The 13,336-nt window shown below is 35.7% G+C and overlaps 1 protein-coding gene across 7 annotated transcripts in view; it reads left to right on the top strand.

Moving 5' to 3' along the window:
• COBLL1 (cordon-bleu WH2 repeat protein like 1) overlaps positions 1 to 13,336 on the top strand; it is a 156,792-nt gene that overhangs the window by 88,890 nt on the left and 54,566 nt on the right. For all 7 annotated transcript variants that reach the window (XR_014018009.1, XM_081261256.1, XM_081261254.1 and 4 more), the window contains exon 3: positions 1,014 to 1,202. Coding sequence is in view for 6 of the 7 variants with exons in the window: in XM_081261256.1 (XP_081117382.1) it covers positions 1,014 to 1,202 (189 nt within the window). In the remaining variant the exon portion in view is untranslated. The remainder of the gene's footprint in view (positions 1 to 1,013; positions 1,203 to 13,336) is intronic.

The following is a 13,336-nucleotide window of genomic DNA, read 5'->3' as shown; positions in this document are numbered from 1 at the left end:
ACAACTAATAAATAAATATGCTTTTTAAAAGACTATTACTTATTATGGAGTACAGAAAAAATTTTAAATGCCTCCCTTCTAGTGTTTAGATTAGATGCTTCGAAACAATAACAAAATTGAATTTTATTTTCCCTATACCAAGCCAAAGGTATAGGGAAAATAAAAAATCTAGGTTGATTGTTCAAATTTAAACATAACAATCAACATGAATTGTGGAATGATAAAAGACCAATAACCGTAGTGGGGTACCAGTGGGATTCTGAGCGGAATTCCAGTGGAATTCACTGATTTCTCATTCTCCTTTGACTTCTCTGTGGCATTTTATCCAACTCTTGAATTCTAAAGAAGTACTGGAGTTTTTTAATATTTATTTTTTAGTTGTAGCTGGACACACAATATCTTTATTTCATTTTTATGTGGTGCTGAGGATCAAACGCAGTGCTTCATGCATGCTAGGTGAGCACTCTATCACTGAGCCACAACCCCAGCCCAGTACTGTTTTTCTTATGCTCCACTTGCTTTCCTCTTCTTGAAATGTCCATTATTTCTAATCTTACTGTGTGTTTCAATTCATTCCCCCAAATCCAGTTTGTTTCCCATCTGTAAAACATTTATGAATTCTTAGGAAAATCGAGATCTCTTCTCATGACTTTCAGTTGTCCATCTGCATACCTATTGTAAATCAGTCACCAAACTTAATGGTAATTTTATATATGTCTGTCAATCCATCAAAGATCTTTATAACTTAATCTTCTTCAAGGAAATAAATTACATTCTTGGTATGCGGTGATGAACATATTTATTGAATGGAATAGAGGCAAATATAAAATATGTTTTTGGGGAAAAGCAATTTCTTTTCCTTTGCCAATCCCTAGTAAACTAATGGTTAACATTTTGGTGTGTTTCTTTATGTGAAAAATCTTTGTATACATTTTGTTTTTTATAAAATCAAATCATGCTAGAAAGTTACTTTTTAATAAAGATCATATTTTCTATTTTTATTTATATTTTAGGAGGAAACCAAAAGCCAAGGCACCGCTTCCTCCAGCAGAGATCAAATACATGGATGCCTCTTCAGTTGAGAATTCAGTGGAATCTGCTGCATTCATCATGGAGCAGAAAGAAAACATGATAGATAAAGACATTGAACTCTCCGTGGTTCTACCTGGGGATATTATCAAATCTACTACTGTTCATGGCAGGTATGCTGCAGAAAATAAAGTACTAGGACTTCCTTTTTATTTATTTATTTTTAATTGTGATTCTGGGGATTGAACCAGGGGCCCTCTATCACTGAGCCACATCCTGAGCCCTTATTATTATTAATTATTATTATATGTTTCTGAATCTTGCTAAGTTTCTGAGGGTCTTGATATATTGCTGACACTGCCCTTGAACTTTCGATCCTCCTGCTTCAGCCTCTTTAGTAGCTGGGATTATGGGCATATGCCACCGTACCTCGTGTTGTGACACGTATCTTGATGTTTTTGTCTTTAAACATTTCCTTCATAACTGAATGAAGGAAAAATGTTAGAGCATTTTTCTTTAACAAAGTAAATGCTAACAGGGTAATAAAATTTTTCTGCCAATATTTTAATATCAATGCTATGAATTCCAGCTCAGTGGAGTGACTTTTAGAATTTGGAATTTTAACTTGTTATTCAATAAGTTTTTAAAAATAATTCTTTCCTAGAGAAATCACTTATACTGATTTTGTAAGTTAAGCTGATAAAGCCAGTGATCTGAAAGAAAACCTGTCTTCTCCTTCCCTATATTGTTCTTCCCACTTTAAGCTGCTGCTTTGATTTTTGCAGATGTTTCCATTATTTTAAAATGTAATTATTTATTGAAATAGGCCAATCTATCTGTAAAATTAAGATTTTTAAACATTTTCATTGATTTGATTTAATTAGCTAAAAAATATGAGTTAAATAGAAATGTAAAGTCAAATTTTAAGCCAGCGAGAAGTGAGAAGGTGATTTATGAGGCTGGTAGCTTTGAATACCTGCATAAATGTTGGAAAAATGGAACAAAGCCAAGTGTAATTTTCCATTTCATTATGAAGTGGAAACTTACATAAATGAACTGTATCCTTGATCTTGTTCCAACCTTTTACCTTTAGCTGCCCATTGTATTCAGGAGTACTTTTTAGAATGAAAACTGTATTCACCTTAGTACAAGTGAGTGTGTATATATCTAGGAATCTACAAATATATGGAAAACAAAAGAGTATTTTTTTGAGTATTGCATTCTTATTTCCAGTTTTGTCCAGAAAACTCATTCAAAATAACCTTAAGATTTATTAAAGTCATATATAACTTTACAAATTATTTAAAATAGATGAAATATAATAGTTCAGCTTTAGCAAATTAAACATAGTATTAATTAAATCTGAGTAAGTTGCATTTTTACCATTGTATGTAGTGAAAGTAGGTCTACAGCTCATACATGAAACCCTATTTGCAAGGTTGCAAGACCTGTGAATATCCATGGTGGGATCTTGCCTGCACCTGCATTTTGGCTTCTTGGTAAGGAAAGCATCTTGGAAATTGGAGACAATGGCCATCATCTAAAATATTATTGTTACTCTAGTTTTAAAGCAGTAATAAGAATGGATATTACTAAGCATAATAAAGACAATTCCTCTTATTTTTCCATGAATTCAAAGTAAGTTAAAAAAAAAAAAGAAAGAAAGAAAAACATTTTTTCTAGTTCTTCACTGCCACTTACAGCCTCCGTATTTGTCCTTGGGTGTACCCGTTATCTCTATATGTTGCTGTCTTTTCTAATGTCTATCAATCAGTTTCTGAGATCTTTAGATTTTATTCTTAAGCTTAGTGACTTCAATATCACAATCATGGTTTTCCCCTGGGTCCTGCTGCCCATAACAGTTATCTTAGACTTTCTTTACACTGCCTTTAACTCTGGGAACCTCCATCCATGGTCGACTTGCCCTGCACCAGGGGATGGTGGCATTGTATCACTTTTTAAAACTGTCCCATTACTAAGATGTTAGGTTCCTTCCTCAATGTTTTAACATGTAGCTTGTCTGCTTCTTGTTTGCGCCTCACTTTCAAGTCAAATTTATGTCCTTTTTAAATGTTGCTGCTTTTTCTTCATATCCAGATTTTCTTTGTCTAACAGACAGGTTCTGCAACAGGCATTTGTCCTGCATTTGTACTCACCAGGACCCTAGACTCTTCTCACCCTTTTCTTGCCCTTGCAACATGGTCCTAACTCCTCAAACTTGAGTAATTTTCCATCAATCAGCTTTGTATTTCTGGGCCACCAATTGTTGAATTGCTGCAGTTTTCTTATCTGCACACATGTATTATGCCTGAATTGTTAGGATTAAAAAAGACATCATATATTGATAGGATTAAATGTAATACTATCAGTGCTTGGCACATGTTGATTTCCCTGTGTGTTTGTGTGTTTTGCCTATGGCTGGGGATCAAACCCAGGGCCTCATGCATGCTAGGCAAACATGTGCTCTACCACTGACCTACATCATCAGCCTGCTTTTTCCTCCATTTTCTATTGGGAGTTGCTTTTCTTCATACTGGGATCATTCCATTTACCTAAACCCACAGATTAATCTGACCAAAGCACCTCTCAGTTTGTGAGACTACCTTTGATAAAAGACTGCAAGGGGCGGCAATTTGATACCATAATAAGGAAGTCCAATCTACCAAGTGTGGAGATTGGTTCATGTGATTTTCTTCTCCTCTGACATTATGTAGGCTTTTGCTTCACTACTGTCCTTTGTGTAGCTTAAGCTTCACCACATGATTCTTTGTTCTTCTATGGTGCTTTACCGTTTTCATCTCTATACCTTTATGAACATCTGCTCCACCCCCATAGAACTTACCATCCTCATTTTCTCCAGTCAGCTTATGTAGCTCAAATGCCACTTTTTAGATAAAGGCTCCCTGATGTCTCCAGAATCACTTGTTAGCTCTGGCTTCCAGAATCTTCTGACTTGATACTGGGGTTTTCATATACTGTCCTGTGTATGCATTTTCTTTTTGAGTAAACCATATGGGCCGTGAGAGGATGTCATTCCTTTTCTTCAAAATGCTTAACAGTTTCTTACAATGTATGAGGCACTTAATAAATTCATTAGAATAAATAAATAAATAAATAAATAAATAAATAAATAAATCCTTACATGTAGTTGCTTTTCCAAAATCTTTTAAGGAAAGATATATTCTCCAGGTAGAGAATGAAGTAGGCGTGCCCGGAATTGGAATGTCTGATTTTTTTTTTCCATTTTAAAATTTTTGTTTAGGACTGAGAAATTTTTCTGGGGTTAGAATTCAGTCGATATCAGTGTATTTACCATAAGGTTTGACTTAGCAGCTTGGTTTCTAATAGTTTTATCACCTAGGAAGATTCCATGAGTAATTTTCTATATTAAGTGTTCATGTGTGATTCTGATTATCTCAGGAGTATGATTCTGAGATATCTTTAGGAATGTGAGTCTAGATGTTATAAAGTACAATTTGGGATATTCCAAGAGTGTAATTTGCTGGATTAGAGATGCGATTTGGGAGATTTTAAGAGCATGATTAAGGCTGCCTTGAAAGTCACAGCTACTGCTGATCTGTTGTTTAAAGAAGTGCTTAAAAGAACAAGAAGAAATGTTCAGACAGAGACAGATATTCTATTGCTGAAAAATATTAGCTAATTAATGTGAAGACTGATAATGACAAAGATAAATTTCTTATGACTTTTTACTATAAAAGAAATAGGAAAAATATCTACAGAATGAGAAAAGAATTTGGTGGACGACTAGGGGAAGCTAATTTTAAACAAGTTTAAATGCATGAGAGCTTTTTAGATCAGAGACTCTGAAGGGCCTCTAATATAATTTTTTCTAAGAGAGAGAGAGAATTTTTTAATATTTATCTTTTAGTTTTCGGTATACACATCATCTTCATTTTATGTGGTGCTGAGGATCGAATCCAGCGCCCTGCACATGCCAGGCAAGCGCGCTACTGCTTGAGCCACATCCCCAGCCCTCTAATATAAATTTTTGAGACCAACTTTTCCGAATTTATCTAAATGTTCCTTATATGTTTATTTTGATGATATTGATTATGTACTTGCTGTGAAAATAGTATTAATATTACATTGAAATATGTAGTTAGAATCCTTCAAATATATATTTTGATCACTTTTCAGAATTTTTTTCTCCAAAAATTAATTCTTAAGGGAGAATTTTAGAACTTTCCCACGATTTCTTGTGTGTTTCATACAGAGGGCCCTCCAGAACGTTCCATTCAAGGAAATGCAAGTACACAGCATTATCTTCAGAAGAATGCCCTTGCTTTTATCTTGATTTTCACCAGAAGTTTACTCAGATTTGGGAACACAATAAGGTTGGAGGTAGTAATAGATAACGCTCAAGGGAAACTAAAAGCATATTATCCCTAATTAGGTTGGTAGCCTTCTGCTAGTTCAACAACATTTGCAACAAGAGGCTAGAAGTCATGCTCTCTGCCATCTTGTTTTGGTGATCCTGCTCTCACATTGATGTCCACTGCAGTGCTGGGTTGCAAATGCTTGAACATTGCTGTCTGATGATCTCATGGATGACTGAAGGAAGGAGGAATTAAAGAATTTTATTTATATTTAACTTCACTGTAGTATAGAAAGGTGTGTGTGTGTGTGTGTGTGTGTGTGTGTGTGTGTGTGTGTGTGTGTGTCTGTCTACATACTGGTAAATTACCTTTTTCACCAAAGCAGTTCTTAATTTATTTAAAAGTGAATGTTAAAAAATATGGCTGTTATAGACAAATTGCCTAGAGGCTTTCTCCCTCAGAAATTTCTGCTAGTACTTGGAAAAAGTTAATTTTTAGAAAAATGTAGTTTACAGCCTAAACTAATATAAACACTACAGAAAATAAGGGAATATGTGGGTACGTTTATATTATTCTAGATCCTCATGGTTATGTTTCTGCTTGGTATGTAATTATTACTCACTGAATAAGCCTTAGTTCATTTTCCCTATGGGATGTATTTTTGAAGCAAAATGTTGAGTTTGGAAAATTTGATAAAATTTGACATTTAATCTTTTTTAGCCTATAGGGAGAACATTCATGGCTAAACTAGCATACAATAGGGGAAAGGAAAAAAAAACACCGTATATAAAAGAGAAGGATATTTTTCTCTTTTTTCATAAATAGAAATTTATTTTGGTTTAAGCAAAATTGAGGATATCATATATGAAAACACAAGAAAATGTAGAACTTGAAGCTTCAAGTTCCAACTAGAAATTACAGGTTCCTTCATGACTTTCTGTGTGATTTCAAACAAGTCACCTCACTTCTCTGAGCTCTTCCTTTAAAATGACCCAGAGACATATTGTACATGGTTGGTAGGTACCCTGATTTACAGGTTCAGTACCACCAGCAGTTTTGACTGGCACTGGGTAGGTCAGCTATGGAACTCAGGAGCATTTTATATGGAGTACATCGCCACCTATTGGCAACAAGTAGACTTAAAAATGACAAGATAATAACTACTGCATCATTTGAAGGGCCTTTTTGTTAAAACAGGACAAAGCAGTAATACAAGGAACTTAGAAGAATTGAAAAAGTTCAATCATTTATTGAAAAGTGCCAAGTGATAACAGATATGTGGCAAATACATGTCTATAACAGGTTAATTTTTAAAAACACTACTAAAAATATATATATAAATCTATATTCATGTTCATAGCTACAAGAATACTTAAATCTGGGGTTAGAGTCTTATGCAGTCATTGCTGCTGAAAAGAAAATTTGGAATTTTAACTATTAAAGTATTTAAGTGTAAGAGCACTGTTGGCATTTTTAATTGGTGGGACTGAAAAATGCTGTAATTAGTCTCTATTACTGCCCTGCTATGCCCTACAGCCCCCAAGCCTCTGTTGGTTGAGGGCTCTGCTGGCTTGAGAATGAGGTGGCAGACAGATCACATATGTCCTCGGAATGCTCTTCCCAGAAGGGCTACCCTCTTCCCTTTCCTGGCATGTACGCCTTGTAACGCCTTGTAACAATGAGTCTTCTTAATTTTAGCTTTCAATTTTTTTATGATAAAAATGTGATAGTTGGACATTTTAGGAAGTTGGGAAATACAAGTAAATCCCCAAATTAAAAATATGATGCAATTATTGACTAGGCAGATTACAACTATTAACTCTATTTTTTAATTCACATACACATGTACGTACATACACCTGTATATACACTGCAGATTTTTTTTACGCCAATATGGCATTATATTGTGCAATCTATTTTGTGACCTGCTTTTGTTCAGTTAATGACTCACAACTTCCATGTCAATAACATTTCATCCTTTGTATTCAAATTGCCCCTATTGCCATGAGATGTATTTGTAGTATTTTTGTTTTCATAAGGGTGTGTATGCAGATAAGTTCTTAAAGTATTTATGAAGGTAACTATTTATAATTATTTCTAAATATCAAATTCAAGATAAATGACCAGGTAGAGTCCAGGTAGAGTGATGTTTGAAGATTTTTTTTCAAGTTTTAGTAATATTCTGTGTTTACTAATAGATATAAGAATTTTTTATCAGTTTAGTTATGGTCTTATTTGTGAGCTTCAAATTTTAATTCTTTGTGTTACTTTCTTTAAAATATTCCTTGTAGCATAGTTTAAATAAGCATTATCAACTTTGGGATTAGGTGTGTGTTTTTGTTGGTTCCACTTCATTTCTTGTACACATGGAGAGTCGGGGACAACTACTTCATCCTGAACTAGGAGGGATAAGAAGACATGGCTCAACCTCAGGAACGTTTAATAATGTCCAAACTATTGTTTGTAAGTCTGATTGGGTTTTTAGTCTGCATTTATAAGGGATTTGGACTCAACTCGGTTTTGAGGATTTAATGAAAATGTGTAAAATATATTGCTAGATACTGGGAAAGAGTTAAAGAATCATAGTAAAAAAGAATTGTTATTTAAAGATAATTATCAGATGCGTGAATCCATCTCTTTGCAATAAGTCCTTATCATTATGCATTCCCATGTTCCTCGAATAGTCCCCATTGGCACCTGGTATCCCCTGGGCATTACCAATGGTGCCCCCTTTTGCTCCCGGGTGTCCCAGTGAGGATAAGTTGCGGAGCTATCCTACTGGTAAATGACCTTGTTTAAGTACTTGCCGTGTTTTTAAATTCACTGAAGTAGTTTTTTGCTGTACCTTGTTGTTCTCAAAGCTCTTTATTGAATCATGATCTGTATTTTTTGATTCAGAGTTAGATCTTTTAAACACAGAAATGGAAGACTTATCCTAACCTTAGGTAACAAAACTAGGGCAAGATTTCCACCACCATGTGTCATGAATGCGTAAAGGGTCATAGAGGGATTAGGGGTAATGCAGTGAAGTCATTAATCTGTAAAGTAAAATTTATAGCAGATATCCTATTCCAAACCGTCTATGCTGTGCTGATGGGCAATACTTTAGGTACCATAGGATTAAAATGTAGCTGAAGGAATACTGCATTGGGGAGTAAGGAAATTCTAATCCTATCTGTGCTCTGAACTCTGTATGTAGGCTGGTCATGTAACCTCTCAAATCTTAGTTGCTCCATTCATAAAGTGAGAAGTTTTCATGGGGGTTGTGGGCTCAAATGAGATAATAGATATGAATCTCTAATACAAAGGACTGCTATTTATTTCTAAAGGGAGTGGGAAATCTCATAGGGATTTCTTCATTTCAAAGAAGAAATCTGAAAATAAATAGCCTTCCAGAATATCATAATTTTGCAAGAGGTAAACAGAAGTTAATACCACACAAACCTGTTAAATAATACATTGAACTACAATTCAAAGCAGTATGGTAATAAGAACAAGGGAAAGACTGAGACATAGTTGAGGAAGTGATGATCAAGTTCATACACCCCACTTTTAATAATTTGCCTCAGCTTTCTAATTGGAATGCTGGGGTGCACTCCTATCTCAGGGAATAGGAGGACAGGCATCTTCCCTGTGGTGATCCATGGTAGATCTCTTAGCCAGCTGCTGTCGGGTACTTATCATCATGATCTAAGATATTGTCTTAGGCAGAAGTAGTTTGGCATACAGGTAGAAAATTCTGAACAACTCCATTCAAGAGATGATTTCATTTTCTGTGGGTGCAATTTGTGAATAGTTGACTCCAACAGCCATTGAACGCCAGACCTGCTTTAGAAAATGTTGTATTTTGATAGTAGAGCTGGACAGTGAGAAATTTCCATCCTCAAAATCTTCTGGTCAGGGTCAACTGTTTCATTTTAGTGCCCAATACTGGAGCTCTAGATAAAAATATCTCGCTTTCAAATTGGTTTGAGACTATGTTTAGAAAGGTCTTGGCCTACTCAATGTTGCTGTCCTACCTTTGTGCGAAGAGGGCATAGCTTCTGTTACTCAAATTTGTTAATAAATAGAAACCAAAGTGTTCTAGTTTTTGTATGTGTTCCTGTGAATCTCCTTTCAACTGCTGTGTTTTTTCATGTGTCAGGTGCCGTAGAGACGCCAGTTGTACATTGTTTGCTCTGTGTCTTGAACACTGAGGTTCAAACAGACTTACGTTATGAGAAAATAATCACAGATGCCTGTAAACCCCTCCTACAACAGCCTGGACCTACTGAATGCCTCATATTAGGTGCTGGGAGTAAGGATTTGCTGAGATGTGGTCCTGTTATAGAGGAATTCCTATCTAGGTACAAAAGATGCTATCTGGGATCCATTTTTTTTTTTTTTTAAGAGAGAGAGGAGAGAGAGAGAGAGAATTTTTAATATTTATTTTTTAGTTCTCGGCGGACACAACATCTTTGTATGTGGTGCTGAGGATCGAACCCGGGCCGCACGCATGCCAGGCGAGCGCGCTACCGCTTGAGCCACATCCCCAGCCCCCAGATAGCATCTTGAGCTCACTGTGTCCTGAAGGTCTGGATAAGATTGGCCTGGACCCTTATCCCACTTGCCGTGGAAAGTCCAGTCCCCTTTGTGATCTTATTGTAAGTTTAGGGTCACCGCTGGCTCTGACTTATTTTGTATTATGCCTACATAGATTCTTATCTTTTGGTCTCCTTTCTCTTCTTGACTTCACCCCTCCTGAAGTCATGATGACCTTAGCGATGGTGTGTGGTCATCAAAAGGAAAGGTTAGTAAGATTATCACATAGCAAGCTCTGCACATTTGTGTTTCAGGGATCCTATTGGGCTCTTGCAGCAACGTTGCCACTTTTTGATGTCCCTGCAATCCGACCTCTGCACTGGCTCAGTCCTCTTTCTAATTCGGTGTCCTCTTCCTACTTTGGCTTTAATCCCACTAGCTCACTACAAAATATATGTGGACTCTGACTTGTCTGAGCCACTACCATCTCCCACCTAAATTTTGGCAATACTGTTGTATGTAACTGCTTCTCCAGGCTATTCTGAATATAACATTCAGAATATAATCTTTTTAAACATAAAGCAGATCACATCACTCCTCAGAACTCTCTCAGGCTTTTTAGTTCACATCATAAGATCTCAGATCTTTCTGTGAAAGGCCTTTAAGCATAAAATTAGCACCCTGATTTTATTCCTACTGCTTTCACCTTAGCCCACTGGTTTTTGTTTTTTATTTTAATCCCATACAGCACAGTCCTGCCTCAGGGTCTCAGTAATCCAGGCAGAGTTGGGAAATGCAGTTCTTCCAGATATCCCACTCCCTCCAGGCCTCTATTCTAAAGCCATTTTTTTTTTTTCAGTTTGGACATTCCCTGACCTTTTACTTTTCATCTTGGTGTTAATCACTATATGATGTCCCATAGATTGTACATTTTTATTCTCTTCTGTCTGGATTGGTGTTTTGTAAATGGCAGCTTGCCTCAGAAGGGGCTGAGGTGCTGGTCAAAGCACAGGCTGCTGTGCCTCACCACAGGCTCTGATTCAGGCTGGGGCTTGAGTACCTACATTAATTACACGTTTTGAGCACATAGAAATGCACTGGTCCATGGGTCACATTTTGAGAACCAATGTAGTAGAACTACTCTGTCCAAAATGGTAGCCACTCGCTACACGTGTCTTATAAATTGAATTTAAGTTAAATGAAATTTGAAATTCAATTTGTTAGTCCACCAGCTGTATGGTCACTTATTGGATTGCAAATATTAGAACATTTCCATAACTGCAGAAAGTTCTATTTGACACATTGCTGTAGAATATAAACTACATAAAGGTGGATTTCTTTTCTGCTTTTATTTTTCTCTTTCCCCTAGAGCACATTCCTCATGTTTATATATAAAGTCAACCTGGAACTTACTTGGTTTAAGAAATAAGGTAGAAACACAAATTTTAGATGACTAGTTAGTGTCTCCAGAAATCTAAAATACCACTATCGTGTATTATTAAATTCGTATATGGATTTGTACCTATGGTGGAATTTTCTGGTATGTTGTATTTATTTGAGAATAGGAATATTTTCAGGACAAAATTGGCTTCTGGAATTATCAAAAAGAATTGAACCTGGAATTACAGAATAAGAGAATACACTCAAAAAGAGATTCTGTGGTTTTCATTTGTCTTTCAAAGAGGCATTTTTATTTCGGCAGTGTTGAGTTCAAATATTATGATAAAGTCTTATGTCAGCATGTGCTACCAAAGGATGAAAAATAGCATTATAAAATAGGGATTTAAAAAATTGTAATTAGTATTTTTGCCCTGTTAACTTAGTTTATATTTCTGGCAGAGATTCTAAACAACTATATAGAAAGTGAAAGGTATTTGAGTTGCAAGCTTTAGTGTTTTTTCATTTATTACTTGACACATTTGTATAAAGAGAAAACAAATATAATATGCATACATCACCATTTACAGATAGCAGACCACTGTACATTTGATTCACAATGAAAATTCTCCTTCAGTATAACTATTTATAGTTGTTTACTTAGATATTAGCTAATCCATCTTAACTTTATTATCAGTGAAAGCACATTTTTTTACATTCTTTTTTTTTTTGCATTTTTTGAGAATCAGTATGTGGCATCAATTGATCTCAAAGTATTGTATTACCAAAAAAACAAATTTTTATAAGGTCAGTGTACTTGTCTCTCTCTGGATGAATTTTAAAGTACACTATCCAAAATACAATCTGGGTAGTCAGAGACAAATTCCATAGTATAACTCTGAGAAGGACACAAAACTCCGAAGTATTACTGCACAAGCATCAAATCAAGATATATCGGATATATTCTGAGGACTGAAACATTCCAGAGAATCCTTTGGGTTAAGAGTGTTAAGATTAGTCTTTTATTTATTCTTCTTGTGTGTGTACCAGTGGGATGGTACTGAATGTGGGGGAGGAGGAGGAAAGTGAGGCACCATTAAGAAATGCACCTCTTTCTGGCACGGAGACTGGCATGGCCTAGGAACTTGTGACAACCACAGAAAGGGGGGTGTGATGAGGGAGTGAACACAGGGGACTGTTTGAAAATTTATATAAAGTGTTGTGTGACCTCAAGATCCCACATGGCTAAACAACCGACTCTTCCCCACCTCTGCAGGAGACTCCTTTTCTTGAAAACACTAAGTTTTAGAGACTACAAATTGGGAACTGCTCTTGGGGGAGTGGGGTGAGATGCTATGTGAAAACAGATTTACTAAGTTTTATATGGCATACTGAATGCTGAGATTCCTAGCCTCATTTTCCTATCAAATTTCTGAACACCAGTAGCTAGGTTTTTATCTCTAGTTTTGCTGACATTTATGTTTTCCAGTGGTGGGGAATGGATGGCAACCAGATTACTCTGAAGTGTGAAGCACATGAACCCATAACTCCTTCCATAAAAACAGGACTTTTACACAGTGTTGTAGTGCCTTATTATTAAGTGTGAACTAACAGTTAAAGATTGCCAGGCATTAGAGGAAAACACATGATACAAAAGATTTTTTTTAGTTTTTTTCCTTAGGGCTGACAATTAAGAAAGGCCCAGAGACCACATTGTTCTGTGGATGGTATTAGTGAAAACACAAGTCTGTAACATCTGTTGAAAGGGAAGCCAAATATTGAGAAGTGTCCCTAGATCTCAAGTTGGGTATGAAAGTGCCTACAGAAATAGATCCTATATTACCATTAGTATTTTATACTTAATCACTATTTCAAATGATCTCATGCATTTACTTGATTTCTTTTTTATTCTCTAACACAGACACCATAAACTTTTTTCTGTCAAGAGCCAGATAGTAAAAATATTAGACTCCTACTTTAATCTGCACAGTGTAACACAAAAGCAGGTTGAGTCATTATATAAACAAACAGGTGTGGCTATGTTCCAGTAAAACTTCTTTTATAAAAACAGA

The sequence above is a fragment of the Spermophilus citellus genome (assembly GCF_964194105.1).
Source record: "Spermophilus citellus genome assembly, chromosome: 11".
Lineage (NCBI taxonomy): Eukaryota > Metazoa > Chordata > Mammalia > Rodentia > Sciuridae > Spermophilus > Spermophilus citellus.
The sequence above is the reverse complement of the archived record's forward strand: the minus strand, read 5'-3'. Positions and strand labels throughout refer to the sequence as shown.